We start from the raw sequence: 20,841 nt of genomic DNA, 5'->3' as shown, positions 1-20,841 counted from the left end.
CCTCCCTCCCCTCGCTTCCCCTCCATTGTTTGAGGCTTTGGTGAAGGGATTGACAGACACCGCATGTATTGCTGGAACTGCCCATGATTTGGAATAATACTGATATAGGGTAAGCCTCATTGTAACTAATAAAATGTGTTTTAAGCTGTATAATGTATAACGGTCAACGCGGAAGGGATGCTGATTGTTTAAGCTCGCGGTTGTTGGCTAACGCGATATGAGCAACAGTGAAGCTGTCAGCCAGCCACAGGATGGTTAAGCTAGCTAACGTATTTACAGTTTTTTTGGTTGTTAGTTTTCTTGTTAGCCGATATGCAAAACATTTTGTTAACTTTAGTTCGCATTTATTTATATAAATCTCTTATAACCTTCTTACTAGCCTTTATTACAAAAGTATAACTAAAGAACGGAGTGAGTAAATTTTAGCTAATGGTCAGCTCAACAAACAGACAGGTGTGCAATATCTTACGGTTCATTCGCTAGCTTAACATTTTTTTTTCATGTGTCTGGATCCTCTGGAGAGTTCAGCCGATAAAGGTTCCAAGAAAAAGTACTTGATATCAGGAAAGCTTGGGCTAGCAAGAGAGTTTCATGTCTGCAGTGGCTGAACTAACTATCCCAGCAACTCCCTGTTAAATGCTATCAGCTGAATGAATGATGCCAAATTGAAGAATACCGTAGCTTTTTCACATTTATTTATGTGGTTAAACATTTTAATACTACTAATATTGTTATTATTATTATTATTAATAATAATAATAATAATTTGAATTTGAATTATTATTATTATTAATAATAATAATAATAATTCAAATTCATGTAGCACCTTGTGTAACACATAATCCGTGGGGTTGTAGGGGAGGCAGTCTGTGCTGTTACTAAACAGCAAAACATTTCAAATTAAAGGTTATTTTCAAACTAAGTTCTGCTTAGTTAACGTGTTCATGGTGAATCATTAGATACTGAGTTTGTTTGGGGTCATAGTGAACTGGATTTATATGAGTTTATCGATGTTTTATGGTATTAAAAGAATCTGAACCTGATATAAGCAAAAAAAAAGTTTACATATATATCCATAACCTTTGTTCGAGAATGCACTGACAAGGCTATTTGTGGGGTCGTTGTTAAAAATTTTCTGCATTATTTTACACTGCTTGCTGTGATTGTGGTGAGGTTTTTATGATCTTGCTCTGCTCCGTGTGGTGCAGACAGTGCTGATAACATCGCATCGTAAACAACGGATGTGGAGCCACTCAGTGAGATTTTTTTTTATAATACTCTCTAGATAATCCCAAGCATCTTTTAATGCATGTTGTTGTGGTTAAGATAATATTATCTTTTAACTGCGTATTGGATGACATACGTTTTGCCAGTATCAGCCAATGAGTATATCTGTCCAGATCTAGATTATAGTTGACAGTCAGATCAGATCAGATTAGTATTTTATGATGCTGTATGTGACTTGGTTTAATTCCTTTTGGCCAGTCATGACAAGGAATGCTGATGTTCCTGTGAGGGATTTCTGGTTATGCATCTAAAGCCCCTGGTGCAGTCAATCAAATGCGCTGCCTCCCCTGTGCACATGCCCTCCCTAGTTTGTCCGCTCTATCACGGGCTCAGTGCAGATGCTGTGATTAAAAAGCAAGGCCAATAACCGGTAAGGGAAAATGTCAAAAGAGATATCATTCTAAGCTAACTTCAACAAAGTCAGGTTGAGCATTGAGCTGAAGGTGTAGATCAGACATGAAGGGAGGTGACGCCTGCGAAAGGCTGATGTAAGCAGACAGTCCCTGTGGAAGAGCTCGGACAGACTCGTGCTATGTGTAGTGATGCGGTGATGAGTCTGTTTAAGTGTTACTTTCAGGGCTGCTTCCTTACTGCTGTGGATTTTACATCTTTATACCGTCGCCTCTCTTAAGTAGCAGTGGTCACAGTGAAGCCAGAGAGTGTTGTGTTTGTGTGTATGAGCCTAGCCAATGAACCACAAATTTCCATTTAATTTCTGAGTGCTTAGTCAGGAAGCTGTCTGCCTGTGACAGTCATGAAGTGACTCAGAGGCACTTGGACACCATCAGTCCTGGCATTTTAAATGGGAGAGAAAATAAGAAGCATTTGTTTGATAGAGATTCATATTAATGATTGACACATGCAATATTCTGTGCTTAAAATTGCTTCACGGCCTAATGTGATCATTTGAACCCTAGGATGAGTCAACTGGTCATTAATGGGTAGGTCCAGTATATCTACCAGGTGTTTAGTGGTAAGCAGCAAGTTTAGGCTTGCATGCATCTCATCTCCTTTAATCTCCTCTATTATGGAGATGATTGTTTAAGCGTCACTGTTATGTAAGGAGTGTATGAATGTTGCCCAAGGATTCTGTCCTTCCACAGGCATGCTCTCTGATAAACACCCACATAGAGTTTGTGTGCATCTGCATGCACAGGCTGCTGATGCAAAAGGTACTCAGCCTATTCCTAGCATGTCTCTTTCACAGACTGTATATGAAAGATAGAAGAAACCCCTGGATCTGAAAAGTTAGGCAATGTGCAATTTCTTTAAACCTAGATTCTTTCTAATTGCTTGTCATGTTGAAAACTACTAAGATGTACTAACACCGATGTACTTTTACACATGATGATCACTTGACTGGACAGAAGTGCTGCTCAGTTCGTGGAAAGAGTTGTATAACATCTCCTTTGTCCACTGTAGAGGGCTAGAGTCCACAGAAATAACCCTGATGACGTCATAGTCATATTGTTAACAGAGATCCTGTGTTCACATTTTAGAGCTTGAATTTGTGTTCACCTTTTATATAACGTCTATATAAATCAAGCAAACTGGATCATGGGAAATGTAGTCTGGCAAACTGAAAAACTTTTGACTTTTTTATGTTTTTCATGACTCCAACAGCAGCCAGTTAATTGAGATTAAAGATGTGTGTAAGGAAATAAGAATATATCTAGAGGCACATGTCCCATCCCTTTAAGACATCACATCCTGTCTCATTCCTTCGGTTAGGGCTGTGCGATATGACCAAAATCTCATATCCTGATATAAGACATCTATCGTCCCAATTAGAGCTGGGCGATAGAACGATAATGATATGTATTGCGAAACAACTTTTTCTCGATAGAAAAATTAAACTATTGCGATAGGCCTCGCCGCTTTTGTCCTCTTAAAAAAAAACAGAACAGCCAATCCAAATTAAGTAGCGCAGAGCCAAACCAATCACAGCCGCAGCGTCACGTCACGTGACTTGTTACGTACAGCACAAGGAAATCCAATAAAGTGGTGCATGCTCAATCTCTGACTGGAAGCGCTAATTCGTCATTCGGCTTTTGTCAGACTAAAGTAACTGTTAAAACTGTTTGAAAAGCTAAGCTACACAACAAGGAGAGATTGAGAATTTCCTTTTAGTTCTCAGTTTATTTGATATTGACAAAAGTTAGTCAGTTTTGTCTGTTCTTCTGTAAAACAAACTAAGATTTATTTTTAGAATTAAAATTTTGTTTCTAAGTGGAATTAACAATTTAGTAGCCTGTTTTGTTTGTTCTATTTTGAAACTTAAACGCTTTAGCGGCTGCCTTTTGTGTAGTTTGCAATATTTGCCTTTATTTATCTGAAAAAGTCTCATGTTCCTTAAGTACATCTACCCTGTTGAACTTATTATGGGAAATAAATATTTAAATCAAAACAAGCTGCTGATTATTTCACATTTTACTTGTGAGCAATGGCACATTTAAATCTTACAAATATATTTGGCTTATATCGTGATAGATATCGTTATTGCCTGAAATGAAAAAAACATATCGTGATATGAAAAAATCTCATATCGCCTGGCTCTAGTCCCGATAATGATATAAATCACAAAAATTTAACATTTTCTGTAAATTCTGTGAATCTCGGGCAGCTCGACTTGCGGGAAGTGTTTCCAGTTGCGCGTCATGTACCTGGAGTTGAGTGTTTTAACCGATGCATGAAACGACACATTTTTAGACATAAGTTGTAACGGCTGCCGTTTTCTTTGTGGGTATTTATTACACGGCGTGCTGCGGGGAAAAGCCTGTTCTAACGTTTGAGTCTGAGGTTTATTTTTTAGCACCTGGCGGCTCTTTTTTAATTCTCATCCGTAAATACTCTGCATACTCTTTCACGTGATTCAGTTTATTTTGAAAGGTCTTAACAGGATCTTGAGCTTTATTGTGAAAGGTTTATGTAGAAAATAAACAAGCGGACACGCGATGGTTTTACCCTCGTTGTTGCTAACGACAACGCATAAAAACAGGCTCTTGTCGTCAGTAGTGTGGTTATATTAAATATAAGAGAAAGAGAGAACTTTAAGAAATTTATATAGCCACTACAGTGACCATCAAAACGGTGAAAAAATATTGCCGTAAACAGTTTATTTTGCGACATCACGAAACAAACGATAGCGTAAAATGAAACGATAGACGTTTTTATATCGTCGTCCGATATATATCGTTATATGGAACAGCCCTACCTTCGGTCATCCCTTTAAGCATTGGAAGAGTTCATACAGAGACAGGCAACAGGATGTGGGCTGGCTCAATGTCACCCCTCCCTAAAAACTGTATGTGGAGTTATTGTCACAACATTTCTTCAATCAAAATCTCAGAGCCTCACCTTTAGTTTGTTTAGTAGAAGTAGAAGAAATCTTTTAGCGTTAGCATTTTAGCATTTATTTTAGATTTGTCCTTGCCTGAAAACGATATCTGTGGTTCAAAAATCAAACACTGTGGGTGGCTCTAAATGTTATAAAACAGGTGTGATGGAGAGCATAAGAAGGAAATGAGTCAGTCTGCTTTATTACCAGCTGCACACGTTACCTGGACATGAATATTGCCCCTCATTCAGCCTCTGTGGAGGTCACGTCTTTATCTGTGAGACCACTAACACTTCTCTCTTCTGTTTCAGGTAGCGGTGTGTATGGGCACACCGCCCTGTCAGCACAGGAACAGGATGTGATGTCATGCCAGTAGCAGCTCCTGTGTTCTGTCCAGCTTCTTCTTTTCACGAGTGGGAGAGCCTCCCCTCCTCACTCCCCCTTTCCAAAGACGGGATATGTTTGAAGTCAAACCCCGGGCAGTGGAGAAGAAAGAGTCGAGCACGGAGACAGGTGAGATGGTCTTCTGTATAAATATCATATATCAAAAGCTGCAGTACAGCCACCGATTTGCTTTGTGCACATTTTTAAATGCTGCTTTGTGAGTATCAGGTCTCCCTGAGGTACAGTATGTGGTGCCTTTAAGCCTGATGCTATAGTTAGCTCTGTTTGTCCTAGTAAACCACATATTTGTTCGAGTGGAAGGACATCGGCTTGTACAGTGCCTGAGCCAAGACAATATACACACACACACTGTTCATCAGCCCACACGCAAATCTCACTGGAGCTGCACAGCTTTGCCAAAATAAAAGCTTCCCTCTTCATTTATCAACTTAATGGAATGCCATTGTGCCATGATAATACCTCAGCCCACACACTTTTTGTCTGTTTTTGTGGCAAATAATTGATTTTTCAAGTGCTTTGTGGGGAATAAATAACTAAACAGCATAATCAGTATATCTGCACCATCTTAGAGAGCGGTTAGTGACATTGAACATCTCTCTAGTTCAAATCGGAGATCTATCTAGGGTTAAAGGGGAGCTGCAGTCCCAGTTGGTACAGTTGGAGTACATCCAACTCACTGGAAATCCACTGGAGAAGCAGTTAGTTGGTATCGAGAACTGCTACAAGGGCAGGCTGGCCAGTGAGCCAGGTGTTAGGGAAAACACAAGATGGGAAGGGCTGCTTGACTCCACACTGCCATCTGCTATTTGTTCTGCACGCACTGCCAGGAGTGCTGTGAACTTCTGCTGGCCCACCAATGGACTCATACTATTTCTAAATCAGCCTAAGCACCTTGTTGTGATAGAGCAGCTCTTTTGTTTGACTTTTTTATTGTTTAATTCTCAAAAAGTAAGGAATTCATCATATGCCTGCCATTATGGACAATTTTAGACTAGAAGATTTTCCATCCATCCACCTTCCATTTATCCAATTCAAGGGCCTGTGCTGCAGCCTGTCCCAGTTGTCATAGGAGACACAGAGACTTAGTCAACTATTATTGACTAGAAGATTAATAAAAAAACAAAAAACAAACAAACAACAACATTAAAAAACCCCCAACAATAATGACAGTAATGGTTGCTCCACCAGCTGTTGGTGATGAGTTTTTTTGTCTGTCTTCCTCCAGACGAGGGGCTGGGCAGCAGCGGGAGGAATTATGGCTCCGGCTCACTGGGCTCCGGTTCGGTCGGCTCTGGCTCCGTGTACCTGTCAGACAGTCAGGACTGGGTGGTTTCCCCGAGCTGCTCCCCAGACGAAGGTCCCGGGAACAGCGCCATCTCCCCCATGCTGGCTGAGGAGTCTTTCCGCTACATGAGTAAGTGTGTACATTTTGGTATATTTTTGCAAAGCTGCTTCCTTTTGCAGACGTCCTTTTGATTGGTTAAGCCTTGTACAACAGAACCGAGCAGATGGTGTGTGTGTGTGTATGTGTGAGTGCATTAGGCATGTGAGGGATTCTTTTTATGTGGCGCCGTTCAATTAAAGTCGCAGGGATTTAGTGTGGACATTATTTGGCACAGCGTTCGTCATTGTGTCTGTTTGTCTTTGCTTGTGTGACTGTGGCACTGTGTGTGTGGGTGTGTGTGTGTGTGTGTGTGAGAGAGAGAGAGAGAGAGAGAGAGAGAGAGAGAGAGAGAGAGAGAAAGATCCAGCACAGTTAAGTGCAGCGGAGTTCAAAACCAAAGCCAGAGTGAGTCACGGGACAGTAACAAGAGAGGCGGTGTGGATAGATAGAGAATGAAGACAAGAGAGCACAGAGAGGAGACACAACATGCCAGTGTTAAACATCCACAATGAGGAGGCGTACGATAAGTTTCCTGTGGAAGGTGAGCATGGGCTCAGTCCTCAGTACATGTCTGAAAGACAGAAAGAGAGAGAGAGACAGGCATCCAGCTTCAGTAAGCATGTCAGCAAGGTCAGGCAAAACGTGACAGCGTAGAGGGCAAAGTGTCTGTGTGTGTTACTAGAAAGGAAGTGGGCAAATCTGATGGTGTGTTTACATTTAAACAGGTTGCAGTATGCTGGAACGAGACAGGATAAACTTCCTGTTTTTCTCATAATTGCCAACGCTTTGTTTCCTGCGTTTGAAGATTATTTGATTTAACGTGAGCAGATCTTGATTGTTTCAGTTCACTGAATGTTTCGTCATTTCCTTTTATTAATGTTTGATCAAACCAACAATTTGAGCATTTCTCAAATAAATAGTAACTTAAAAAAAAACAAGTAATGAATGAAGTGTTTTAGTTGCACATGTGAGGAAATTGGACATTGGAGGAGTCTCAGTTTCATGGTGCTGTTTGCTCCACTTCTGCAAAGTTAAACACAGCCTATTAATAACATGTGCTGGGGCATGGCATGTTAAGATGTGTGAAAACACTTAGAGAGGTCTGATTTTGACATTCATATTTAGACTTTGCAGTTGACGCTGAAATATTTCAGTACTCCACTATGGTTATACGAGTATCAAGTATCCTGGTTTTAGTGTCATGTTGTGAAATTTGAAGAGTTTATACTGTAATTTAATGGCTGTTGAGGATCTTGTCATTTGGCTCGACGAGATGATGTCCCATCTCTTTTTCAAAGCCTGACAACAAGAGCTGGGAGTGTTTTTACGCTCCAGGATTTGAGTCGTAAAACTTTCTTGTCTGGGAAAAGACAAAGTTGTGAATAAAGGGTACTTATGCTCAATTCCAGTAGCTTTGCATGAGTTATTAACTCGAGTTATTAACCTGTGCATTTCTGCTGGCTCATGACGGAGCAAACATAGAGCGACCTAGAGTTGATTTGAAAGAGATAAGCTTTTTGAGTTTGATCCAGGTGTCATATTGGTGCGTCCATATGATTCTACCATTTATTCCTCACACTGCATTTTGAAGTTGAGTTTGTTGTATAATCACATGTTGAGTTTATTGATGCCAAAGGTTCAAGCAGCCATGACTCTGGAGATTCATGTTACTTAACAAGTAACACATTGACCACCCATTGGCCTGTTGTGTGTCTGTAGTTCATGAATTTATGTCAAAATGAAACAGAGGTTGGACTTTGCTGTTATGAAATTTATTGCGGCCAGAGTTCAGTTACTGCCTTGTATAAGTCAATACAACCTGCACTGCTTTCCCACCCTGCGATCAGCATGTGGTGTAAACAGTTTCATTTATTTATGCAGCATCTGATCATGATCAAGCCAGACTATGGACATACATAACCCATACAATGATGGCATGCTTTCAGCAGCAGGTAAAGGTATTAGTGTATGTTTTTGTCTGTGATTTTGTGTGTGTGGAACAGTAACTTGAGACATTATATGCATTATGTATGCACTGTAACTGTAACAAGGATAGCCGTGCTGGGCAGAGGTTATTTTTACCCGCTGGTTGTTGGAGTGCAGTGTCCAGATTCAGAGGTCATTGTAGGCTTCAGATTACTGGATGAATGCTCTCATCCATTTGAGCAGCTGCCTAGCTCAGCTTGTTACTTTTAATCCCTGCTGAAACTGTTTTATTACACTACATTTATTCAGAAAAAAAGATAGTGAGTCCGATGTGAATCTGTGCAACGCTGTGTCATAGTAAGCGATCGCTCTTTAGGTTAGATTATCGTTAACAGTACTTGGATTACACTTTGTTATTGTAGTTGTAGGTGTTTGTACAGTAAGCAGTAAACTGGGATTGCACAAAGAAGTTGTAATAAGGTTGTAAGTTTTTGATCAAACCAACAGAAGTAAATATTCTAAATGAGTGTTGGGGACACGCATCACTCTGTTAAAGGGCTTCTAGCTGAAACCAGATGGCTCATTGATTAGGGTTGCCACTTTTCTTTGAACAGGTGGAACGCTGAACTGTGCAGCGCTGGTGACACCCACTCAGGTGCTAAAAGCAGACCAGACTAATCGATGTGTAGATTCTCTGACTCTCAACAAACTAATGTCTCTACATGATGTTGGTTTATTGAAACTTTCATTTTTCTGCCAGTGTTTGTCTCTTTCCTTTTCCTTTCTTTTTCCATCTGTCTTAAAACTGGCTGGTTTACTTCTACACCATCTGAACTTTCCCCTCTTTTTCTCTCTCTGCATCTCTCTCACTAGCATATCTTGCTTTGGAACCTCCTTCTTATTCCCACCCAGGCTCTCAGAGCCTCTCCAAAGGTATCCTACTTTTCCTACTTGCCTGTTCTTCTCTGGAACTTCATTTAACTCAAGTGTGAGAGAGGGGCTTCTGTCAAAAGTGTGGCCACACACTTCTAGGATGTGATCTAGGATCCGTTCCTAGGCCACTGATTGGGAGCCCCTCTCCACTTTTTGCATGTAAACAATAAGACAAGAGACTTGCATAGTAAAGGTCTTCTGCTTCCAACTGTAGTACTGTACTGTGTACTGTAGTCAGCTTGTAGTACAGTTATTAATTTGTAAAGCTAGTGTTCTTTTTAAATTCAGACCACTAGCACGTGTTGCATAATTATTGCTCCAGCAATAATCATTTAGCAATTTAGTGGACATAATTTGGACCACGCGTCCATAATCAGATGCTAAAAAGTGTAAAGAATGGTGATGTTATGTGGCTATAATAGCCAAGTAGCTCCTAACGTTGCTTGTGGTCAGAATTCTTTATTATGTAGTAGACCATGCATGTTAAAGACGTGTCCAGTAATTGATTTTATTTTCATGTTTGTGTGGAGTTGCTTGGATGCACAGTGTGCATGCCAGAGTGTGGATTCTAGATTTTTTTTAGATGTGTGTAGGGATGGGTATCGTTTAGGTTTTATCCGATACCGGTGCCAAATCGGTACTTTTGAAACGGTGCCGGTGCTTAAACGGTGCTCGAACCGGTGCTTAAAGAATGGAGAACACAAAATTGGTCCAAAAACCTCTCATGTTCAGCTGGTTCACCAGGCCATCAGACTGCTGAACACGTCATAGACACCTCAGCTTCACTACTGGAACTTTAACATTATGCACTCCATACTGTACAGTAATGCCACTGTTTTGCACATGTCTCAACTCTGTATATTTTATATATTTTATTTATTGTTTACTCTATTTAATTTGTAAAATATGTGTACACACACACACACACACACACACACACACACGTAGGAAAATATTTACTATACACATCCAGAAATGCATATACTATTATATATTGTACATATATTTATTAGTTTCAGATGTAGCCATTCTTGTATTTTGCTTGTTTACATTATTGTATTTTGCACAACTCTGTTGCTTGTGAAGCTCGCACACAAGAATTTCACTCACATGTGCTGTACCAATGTACCTGCACATGTGATGTGACAATAAAAGTGATTTGATTTGATTTGATTTGGTTTTTGTAAAAAGATAACAATGTTAGCCTTTTCTGCAGCTATAGGGCATATATGGTATCACTCTTGGCTGAAAGCAGTGCTTAATCAATGGAAAAAACACAAACTTTGTCCAAAAACCGCTCATGTTTAGCTGTTTCCCTCTTTTTCTTTGGTCATTTTAGCCTTTTTGGCCAGGGTGAAGGGAGTATCTGCCATCAAACAAGAAGACAGCCGCATGTAGATATGATGATGTTTGCTAGTTCACCTTACATGCATTAATTTAATAACGTGGTTAGCCTACTCAACGTAAATTACTCACGCAGAGAAGAACGGCTGCTGCTGCCATCATCATCCGTCATCATTTCTGCTACACTGGCAGGGCTAGGGGCCAGGACTCTCCTCTTCGTGTTTTTGGGTATGTTGCTAACTCCGGGTCCGATAACAGGCACCACACCGCAGTAGATGCGCTCGGTGTGAGGTCTCGCAGCAAGCTATCAAATACAGCGCATTTCTTGGTTTTTGGAGAAAAAAAAAACGCTATGCGTCGCCAGGTGTTTCATCGGATTTGAGGAGTTACCTCCTTTGTCAGTATCACAGTATCAGCTTAAAGCACTTGTTGCAGGCTGCTGAGTTTGCATCTTTTGCTGTGAAGTACAGCCAGACTTTTGACCGCTTCGCCTTGGACATTTTTAATCTGTAGCTCTGCATAAAAGAACGTACGTACCTGGCCCCGCCTACTATCCTCGGAAACGTAAAATGATTGGCTAGAAGTGTATCACAGCTCAGGAAAAAAAAAGCACTGAAATAAAGCACCGAAATGTGCGCTGCTTTTTGGTCTGGTTACTACCGTTTATGTCAGAACCGGTGCCATCATGGCACCGGACACCGGTACCCATCCCTAGATGTGTGTGTGTGTGTGTTTTTGCTTGTTTGCTGCCTAAAAGTTAACGTTTTCCCTCTGGCCAGTCCTCAGTGCTGATCGAGTGGAACAGATGACCAAGACGTACAATGACATTGAAGTGGTCACACACCTTTTGGCTGAGGTAGGGCGTTGACCTCATTTGTGATAATTTTTTTCAGCTAAGAAAACAACAGCCAGTTAACTGATTAACCCTGGGTGCCTTGTGTTCTATTTGAACAGCGGGACAGAGATTTGGAGTTGGCAGCTCGGATTGGTCAGTCACTTCTACAGAGGAACCACCTGCTACAGGAGCGAAATGAGGCCTTAGAGGAGCAGATAGCACAGTCTGTAGATCAGGTAACTGTTTTTATTCACTTTAAAATGTGTAAATAATGTTTTGTGCTACATAAAGAGAGGGTGATAGTATGATCAATTTAAATTAGGGGTGAGGGAACTCCAGGCCTCAAGAGCATGGTGTCCTGCAGGTTTCAGATGTGTCCTTGATCCAGCACAGCTGATTTAAAGGCTAAATTACCTCCTCAACATGTCTGCATGATCTAGTGATATTGTTGTAATAGGTTTTTAAAAGAGAAATAGAATAAAGCATTTAGACATTTGAATAATAAAAAGGGGCTCTAAAATAGATCCCTGTGGTACACCTTTTCCTAATAGTTAGTTAGCTAGTTAATAGTTGCGGTAGATGCCTGCCCCTCCCTGAGCGTGGTTCTGACAGAGGTTTCTTCCTCTTAAAACGGAGTTTTTCCTTTCCACTTTTGCCAAGTGCTTTCTTATAGGGGTCTTCTGATTGTTGCGGTTTCTCTGTATTGCTGTAGGGTGTTTACCGAACTATATAAAGCGGCTCGAGGTGACTGTTGCTGTGATTTAGAACTATATAAATAAAATTGAATTGAATTGAATATCTCATGGACCAAAAAATGCTTGATATACATTAATAATGTACTATTTTTTAAATGCATCTGCAGCCAAAATAACAAGTCATGCATGTTTGCTGTATACATACAAATATTCCATTCACTTTCCAGCTTTAAACTAAACTTCAACCAAAAAAATTGAAAGTTATATTTTTGTATCTCTAGAAAAAGAGAGCTTTAAAATGTTAAAATCCTGTAAACACCAATCACTTTTCCTAAACTGTCCACATTGGTCAGGTTCATCAGCTGCAACATGAGCTCAGTAAGAAGGATGAATTGCTGCGGATGGTGGCCAGCGCCTCTGAGGAGAGCGAGACCGATTCCAGCGTGTCGACCCCACTGCGGCAACCTCACCTGCCGGGGGGAACCGCCGCTGCTGCACTTAGTCAGCTGGAGTCCCTGCAGAGCAAGCTGCAGGACCTAGAGGAAGAAAATCTGGCACTGAGAACCGAGGTATGTCGTTCTTTGGGAAGCAAATTGATCAGAAGCAGATGTTGAAGTATAATCTCTGCTGCAAACTGAGCTTTTTTGACTTATCCAGGCTTGTCAACTCAAAAGAGACACCATCACCTATGAGGAGAAGGAGCAGCAGCTAGTGAGCGACTGTGTCAAAGAGCTCCGTGAGTTTTTCTTGAAGTTTGCAAACTTATGTTCAAAAGGAACTTTTACAGATCAGGCATCTGAATTTAATCTTTGGTGTGTTTGTGTATATCACACGTGGGGTCAGGCGAGTCCAACAGCCAGATGGTTTCGTTGACTGAAGATCTATCTCAGAAGAACGAGGAGCTGCTCAGACACCAGGAGGAAATCGCTCAGCTGCTTTCCCAAATAGTCGAGCTGCAACACAGAGTGAAGGAGGTGGGCAAGCTTAACTGCTAGCACTGATTACCTACTGTAGATGCTGGCACAGTGTGTGAACGCTCTTGGTGTGATGCTGTTTATCTCCAGCTGGCTCTGGAGAAAGAGGAGCTCAGGATCCACCTGCAGGCCTCCAAAGATGCTCAGAGACAGCTCACAGCAGAGGTACAGTCTCATACGAGTGTTCAAGTTCCTTTTTAGAGCAAGACCAGTTAAATTATTCTACAAAGATGCAAATGTGATCATATAATGTAGGTTTGTAGCTTTTATGTCAAGCCTTTGTAAGAAACCACACTTATGGTTTGTGTTGGAGCCGGTTTACAGCAATTTAGAGCTTTAACGTTGTCAAATCTGTCAGTCTGATCTGATTTTCATTCCTAACATCATTCCTAATACAAGGGAAAATGATGTGTTTCCCTAAAAACTGTGTCCTAAAAGCATAAACAGTAAATTTAGGTCAGAGTATTGAGAAATATCACAAACTAACCACCTCCTATTCCCAGTTTTATTTTACTTTTTAAAATAAATTCATATAAATATACAAACTTGTGAGTAATTTTGCCCGATTATTTGCACGTGTCTGCTGCAGCTCAACGAGCTGGCCGAGAGGAATGCTGAGTGTGTAGAGATGCTCCATGAGTCGCAGGAGGAGATCAAAGAGCTGCGCAGTAAAAACAGCCCCTCAGCTGGGATGCGCCGGCACCTTCCCTACGGCCTCTACCCCATGGTGAGAGAAACGCACCCTTGAACTTTTATTTGGAGCACACAGAGGAAGATACAGTCCCTGGCACATGTGTTCACAAGGAATCATACAGCTGCTATTAACCCTTTAACACCCAGTGTGTTGTATTTGCTAAATAAAGTTTTTTGTGACTTTTTGAGTTCTACAACATCGGTGAGATTTTTATTTTACCCTTGAAAAACCTAAACAAACTGCACAACACATTTCATATTTCAGGCTTTAAGGGTTTAAGGAGGTAACCGTATCTGGCTTTAGACATATTCTTTAAAGTTTTTGTTGAGTATAATGTGGGAGTCTGTAGGATATTGGTAAATGTAAATGGTAAATGGCCTGTGTTTGTAAAGCGCTTTACTTAGTCCCTATGGACCCCAAAGCACTTTACACTACATTCAGTCATCCACACATTCACACACACATTCACACACTGGTGATGGCAAGCTACACTGTAGCCACAGCTGCCCTGGGGCGTGCTGATATTGGCTTGCTTTTGGGAGCCAGCCTGAAGTGGCCACTTGAGGAGCTGCAGTTTTTGGCCTGTGTGCATTTATTTTTTAGGCTTGGATGAATTAAACTGAACAGTGACTGTAAATATTACTTTTGTTGAATCCACAGCATACTTTTAATCCTCCGTATGTGTCCTGTTTTTACAGGAATCCTTGGCAGCAGAGATTGAGGGAACTATGAGGAAGGAGCTGAGTATAGAGGAGGAGACCGCCTTTCAGGACCAAAGGTTAAAAGCTGCAGAATGTGTTTGCTGCTGAGGATGACAGTTGGTGTTGGAGAACTCGTACTTTTTTCCAGACTTTTCATGGGTTTGAAAAGTTTAGGTGTCTGCATTATATTTTAGGTCTAGTCTCTGACCTTTCACCTCATTTTCCTATAGAATTTCCCAGAAGCGAGTCTTCCAAACAGTCCGCTCCGTTAATGCCTCAGTACTACGATCAGCTTCAGCAAACCCACCAATCCCTGGCTCCGGACAGAGCTCTCTGGTGATGACAGCGCAGCCGTTTCAGTCCACACAGGGGTAAGTTTCAAAGAGCATTTTCTGTTTTGGAAGAGATTTATGCTCGATTTCAGGTCATAACATGCATGTTTTGCAGGGAGGAGGGCCGAGTGGGCCAGCCTGGTTGTCCGGGAGGAAACGACCTCACTAGAGCACTCCACCGCCTGTCATTGCGCCGTCAGAACTTCCTGTCCGAGCGACAGTTCTTCCAGGCGGAGCGGGAAAAGAAGGTGCAGGCCCTGGCGGAGGTGGAAGGAGAAGGCAGTTGCTGCAGCTCACCAATGGGCAGTGCAGTCTCGTCTTTCTCCAACCTGTCGGATCTCTCCATCGCCTCCATTGTTTTTAAGACTTTCCTGCCTGAGAAGCTCCAGATTGTCAAACCCATGGAAGGTAATGTTTGCTTTGTTGACACCTCGAAGGTTATCGTTTACTACAAGGTGATGTAATCCAATTAAAGAAACCTCCAGCAGAACCAGGCTCAGGGAGAGGTGGCCATCTGCTGGGGTTGGTTGGGGTGAGGGGAGGAAGACAGGACAAGGACATGCAGTGGAAGAGAGCCAGAGATTATTAATAACTAATAATTAAATGCAGAGTATGCAGTAACACATGCTGACATTTCTTTCTCAGGCTCGCTGACACTGCACCACTGGCAGCAGCTGGCCAAACCTCACCTGGGAACCATCCTGGACCCACACCCTGGAGTAGTGACTAAAGGTTTTCGTCCATTGGCTCAGGACGCTGTGTACCACCTGTCTGACATGGAGGAGGATGAAGAAGATGAAGAAAACAGAAGGAATGGTATCCTGGAGAAAGGAGCAGCAGAGCGGAGTAAGGAGGAGGAAGATGAGGAGGAGGAAGGCGGAATCACCTTTAACGTGCGCTGCTCATCTACACCCGAGGAGAAAAAGGACAGAAAGCATGCGGTATCATCTGTCCCAGTGCCACCTCTCTCCACTGGGAGTCCAGCTGCTTCCTCCTCCATCAGGTTAGACATCTGCCCTACACCCCTTCATGCCACAGAGAAACCCGGCCAATCGCCTCAGCCCATTCCAGGAGCCTCTGGAGCAGGACTCCAATCACAAAGCCAAACCTTGACATCGACAGCAGTATCTTCCTCTGGTAAAAATCACTTTTTGTAGCTTGTTATTGCTCATCATTTCCAAGGTGCGCGTGTTTGGTTTTCTGAAGTTTTCTTGTTTGTTCAGTCCAAAACCCAGGGAAGTGTCAGAGCTCCACCTTTTCCACCTACACCTTCACTACCTGCCGCATTCTGCACCCGTGTGACATCACACAGGTCACCCCAAGGTGAGTCCTCTTCAAGAAAATAAGCATCCCATAAACACTGTTATTGTTCTAACACAGACTCTCCTTTTCTTGCTTTCAGTTCTCAGTCATCCCACATGGCGAACACGCCTAGCTCCATGAGGACGGGTCCCAGCACCCCTGTGACTCCCTGCAGACTCAGTCTGGGTGACTCTTTCCCCCCTCGACGTCTGCCTGCACCCCCCAGTGGCCTGACCAAGCTGGTCCTAGAGAGGGGTATTTCTGCACAAGTCTCCAACCCTCCTCCAACCCCGAGACCCGCCCCCTGGCAGCCCCTTTTCCAGCTTCTGCCAAGCACGCCCCCCAACTCCCCCTCCCACTCTCCTGCCCCTTCCCCAGTGCCTACAGAGCCCCGCCAACACCCAGCTGACAATTTCCTGGCCTCGCGGCCCGCAGAGCTTTTTCTCCAAGACGTTTATGGGTTAAACCTGGGCCGCGCTCCGCATCCTGACCTACCAAGCCCATCCCAAGAAACCCCAGCCCTCATCTCATCCGCCAAATCAGGCAGATCCAGGCCCGACCCGGCCAGTGTTGGTTTGGTGGAGAAGCTCCGGCAGCTGGGATTCACTAAGGTGTTGCATGGTTCTGAGTCTGATGCTTCAATGCCACGCCAGGATTCTGCCACATTTGTGTCAGCAGGTGGAGGGAGCCTTTTAGATGGCCTGAGGCGCAACCAGAGCCTCCCGGCTATGATTGGTGCCCGAGCTGGAAAGTCAGCCGGTCACTCAGCTCCTCCTCCTCACCCCAGGACCCTGGCTATCCCCCCACCTCCATGGGGGAACCTAAAAGAAAGACGGCGGCATCTTGCCTCTATCTCCTACCCAAGTTCGGCCAACCGTTGAACTTAACAGAACATCAGTCCCCTCCTTTATTCCTCCACCACATCTCTCCTCCTTTCTGCCTTTGGAGAGAGAAGTCAGGGCAGCGGTGGGCAGAACAATCCGTCCTTTTTTGGAACTTAATTTTAAAGCACAATTTAATGATACTGACTGTTTTAGCCACCCTGCATTTTCTGTGTATGTGGATGTCTGCCATGCTGATAGTTAAAAAGGCCTTAGCTTGCCTCTGAGTGGGTCATCCTCTTCTCAGTCTTATATTAAATAGACTCAGTAGTTCTCCAGTGAGGCTCTAGATGTTAGGCATGGGTAGAGGAGGGCAAGAAAGGAAAACGTAAGTGTACGAAGGTTTGTGGAAGTTGATTAGAGAAAAGTAAAGGAAGAAGTGAAAGAAGGGCGAAAAGGGTGTCAGTATGTTTATGTCAGAAGACGGGGTTTCCGCCATATCAGTTAACATAGGGGGTTCAAGTAGCCCAGGCTGGAAAGCAGGCATTTTTCTCTCACAATTGTCATTAAAAAAATGTTCAGAAAATCTATATTGTTGTAATAAATGTATAACTGTACAAACTTGGTAATTGATAAGTTTTGGTTAACGACCCATTAGCATACACTAGAAGAATGCTATGGGCAAAATTAGCTTTACTGTAAAAAAACAAAACAAAAAGTCATAAATTTGTTCAGTTCGATTCAGTTTGTACATATTAACAATATTGTGTGCAAAAGTTTAAACATACATGTGTAGGGCTGCCACGATTAGTCGACTAGTCACGATTACGTCGACTATTAAAATCGTCGACTACTAATTTATTAGTCGACGCATCGTTTGAAGCTTTGTAAGATCACAAAAGACGCAGGAATGAGTAGTAGGATTTAAGAGTGTAATAACGGACTGAAACAGAAGATGGCAGCACTGCATGTACAAGGATGCCAGCTGCCGTTAAACCCCGAAGAAGAAGCTGTGTCCCATAATTCATAGTGCGGCCCAGCGCACTTGTCAACAATGGCAACAGCTAGTTAGTTTTAATATTACTCTTATTATTTCTGGGTCACAAAATAAAGTTTAACATATTTTGAGGCGAGAATGTAGCTGTGTAAACCTCAAATATCTGCTCAGTTTATTAAGACACCACATACTTTCAAAAGCGCTCCGACGTTTTTGGAGACGTCTGTTACCCACCAGCTCGATAGCTAGCCGGGGGCAAGGCTCACTAGAGCCCGTGAGAACACCGGACTCCCGGCAAATCGTTTTCAAACCCACCGCTGTCTTTCGCTACTCAGGTTAAACATATACAAGTCACTTAGATAACTTAAAAATGTTATTGTTTGGCTTTTTTTAGTATTTTATTTGTTCCTGAGTAAATCGGTTTGGCTGAGATTAAAGTTTTTACACAGCTGAATAAACATCAGGCAGACAGCTGATTATCAGAAGTGTGAGATGCTCGAGAATATTCTCCGGTGTCCTGTTATATTTTAGATAGCAAGGAGTTTATTAAACTCCACCGAAACAATCTGCAAATTTCATTAAAATTTAATAAACTATCATCTTGTCTTTATTTTTAGTTAGCACGTACTTTAAACACTCCAAGCTATAAGCTAATGATAGTTATATAAGAGCAGATGCATGCTGGTGCAATAAGCTGTACGTTTTACGTCCAATGGATGACGATCTGATTAGTCGACTAATCGCAAAAATAATCGGTGACTAGTCGACTATCAAAATAATCGTTTGTGGCAGCCCTATACATGTGCATAATTTTGACTACAAACAATTATTTTGGCATTACCTGCATTCATTCCTATTCATTAAGGACTGTGCCATGAGCGCCCCCTGCTGCAGCCGTAGTTGAATTGCAAGCACTTTGTGTACAGTAGGATTAAAAGGAAACACACCGTTTCCCATTGACCAGCTGTGACACACCTGTGCACACAACAGGTAACGAGAGACTGTAGAGTTTATTTTTGGCTTTCCAGCTTTTAAAAGCGAGAGCACCAATCATGCTAAACATCATTTGCATACAGTAAAAAAGCCTAGCAGTTCTGTTATTAGTGGACATAAGTGGATGGATACCAACTAGAAAGCAAAACTATTCAATTTGAACAACTTTTTTCGGGCTGGTCTTATGTGTGTAAAGTGGTTAACAGTAACAGTAGGCTAATGACGTATTAGCTAAATTAATATATGGAGCTGTTGTGTAAAAACAAAAATATCTGGTGTTTAAGGAGCTTGTAATACACTGGCAGAAACCCTAAAACATGAAAGAAGAAGAAAATAAGGGAGAGGGGGTAGGGGGGCTTCTGGGGTCTTGCTGTTTTAAGGGCTTCTCAGTTATAGAACAACATCCTGCTAGCTCATAGCGTAGCAGTTGCTTTCTTCATACATACAGGTAGGAGGACAAGCTTGGAGACTTCAACCACTCGCTGGTTTAGCAGCTGAACATGCCAGTATTATTGTAACAGTTTTACAGTGTTGCACGGATGTCCAGTGACCGTCCATGCACCATGCCCAACCCCTGCATGAACACCACCTTGTCTGCTGGTCCCAGCATGCACCTGTTGGCAGACAGTTAGGATGAAGGCAAAGACAAAACCAAATGGGACATCAGGCAAAAAAACAAATAGGGTGAAAGTTTTCCTTCAGGTCTTTGTGTTTTGCGTGTGCGTGCGTGTTTATGTTTATGTGTTTTTAATGGTATGAGGCCGTATGTGGAAACTAGCACTGCTCTAGTTTGAGTTCCTTTTTTAAGCTGTATTTGGACATGAGTTGCACTTAGTGGGATTAAGAGGTTTAAGGGTCACTGCTTGCTTTGACAATAGATGTTCAGGTTTGGGCTGTAAAGAGAGAATAAAAACACTCACTTATTATTTTAGCTGTTAACCTAATTCAGATTTGATCAAGATTTGATCAAAATATGTTTCTCCTTTATCTCATGGATGTATACAGTTTGTGTATCGGCCAGCAGGTGGTAGTGTTCTGTAGGAAAACATCTGACATCATTCTGTACATGTGACAGGCTATAGCATTAAAAATAAGGAAACTTAGAGCTTTGTGCTTTATCCCTGTGACCCTTCAGTGCTATTGTTCCCAACCAGACCTTGCCCCGCCCCCCCATCTCCAGTAACTGCACTTTTAGTTTTTTGTGTTTAACCTGTATTTTATTGATGAAAGAGTTTGATCTACATAAATAAGAGACATTTAGCATAATTGTGAATGTTGTAACAATATCAGCTAACATCTTTCCATAAAAATTTGGATAAGTAGCATTTTGTTGTGCTTTTCACATGAAGGGAATCCAAACTCAGTATTATTTTTAATTTTGAATATTCTGGCTTATACATGTGTTTGTGATGCATTTAGCAGCTAATTAACAATAATGCTTTAAAGGGCAACAAGAGCTTCAGCTGAATGTTTAATAGGAGAGCAGGACTGCAGAGGGGAAGGAAGGTACATTCATAAAGTTGGATAACTTCCATCCCCTTGAAGCAGGAGGTTCTCTGGCTATAAGAGAAAATGTCCTGCGATTCCTTCATGTCTCATGCCTATTATTCATGTCTATCTTTTTAAATAAATAAAAAAATATATATATTGCCCGTCTCACTGTTTTGTTATGATTTGATGGAAGTTGACTTAAATTCCAGACAAATGGTTTGCAGTTGGGTGTAAATTCAGTCCACTGTATGCAATACACTAATTCTATTGCAAATTTCGTGACAATCTCTCTGTTAGTTATGGGATATTAAAAGTTTGGGACTAAAATGTTTGATTTTTTTTTTTTAAGACTGCCATCTAACTTCAGTGGATTCCATAGACTGTACATAA

The 20,841-nt window shown here is 42.0% G+C and overlaps 1 protein-coding gene across 2 annotated transcripts; it reads left to right on the top strand.

The window, feature by feature from the left end:
- Positions 1-5: 5 nt before the first annotated feature.
- On the top strand, positions 6-20,609 carry trak2 (trafficking protein, kinesin binding 2). 2 transcript variants are annotated; one of them, XM_082524465.1, is made up of 17 exons: positions 6-109; positions 4,936-5,137; positions 6,255-6,443; positions 9,213-9,272; positions 11,396-11,472; positions 11,571-11,687; positions 12,500-12,715; positions 12,804-12,882; positions 12,990-13,120; positions 13,211-13,285; positions 13,710-13,847; positions 14,513-14,592; positions 14,746-14,886; positions 14,963-15,255; positions 15,493-15,984; positions 16,071-16,170; positions 16,250-20,609. In XM_082524465.1, the coding sequence occupies exons 2-17, from the start codon at positions 5,083-5,085 to the stop codon at positions 17,028-17,030; spliced, it is 3,024 nt and encodes a 1,007-aa protein (XP_082380591.1). In that variant the 5' UTR covers positions 6-109; positions 4,936-5,082; the 3' UTR covers positions 17,031-20,609. The 2 variants fall into 2 exon arrangements, with proteins under 2 accessions (XP_082380591.1, XP_082380592.1); XM_082524466.1 differs by lacking the exon at positions 9,213-9,272 and having other exon boundaries at positions 7-109.
- The last annotated feature ends 232 nt before the right edge of the window (positions 20,610-20,841 follow it).

This window comes from Aulonocara stuartgranti, assembly GCF_965226115.1.
Source record: "Aulonocara stuartgranti genome assembly, chromosome: 23".
NCBI classification, from domain to species: Eukaryota; Metazoa; Chordata; class Actinopteri; order Cichliformes; family Cichlidae; genus Aulonocara; species Aulonocara stuartgranti.
This window is presented reverse-complemented; position numbering and strand designations above follow the sequence as displayed.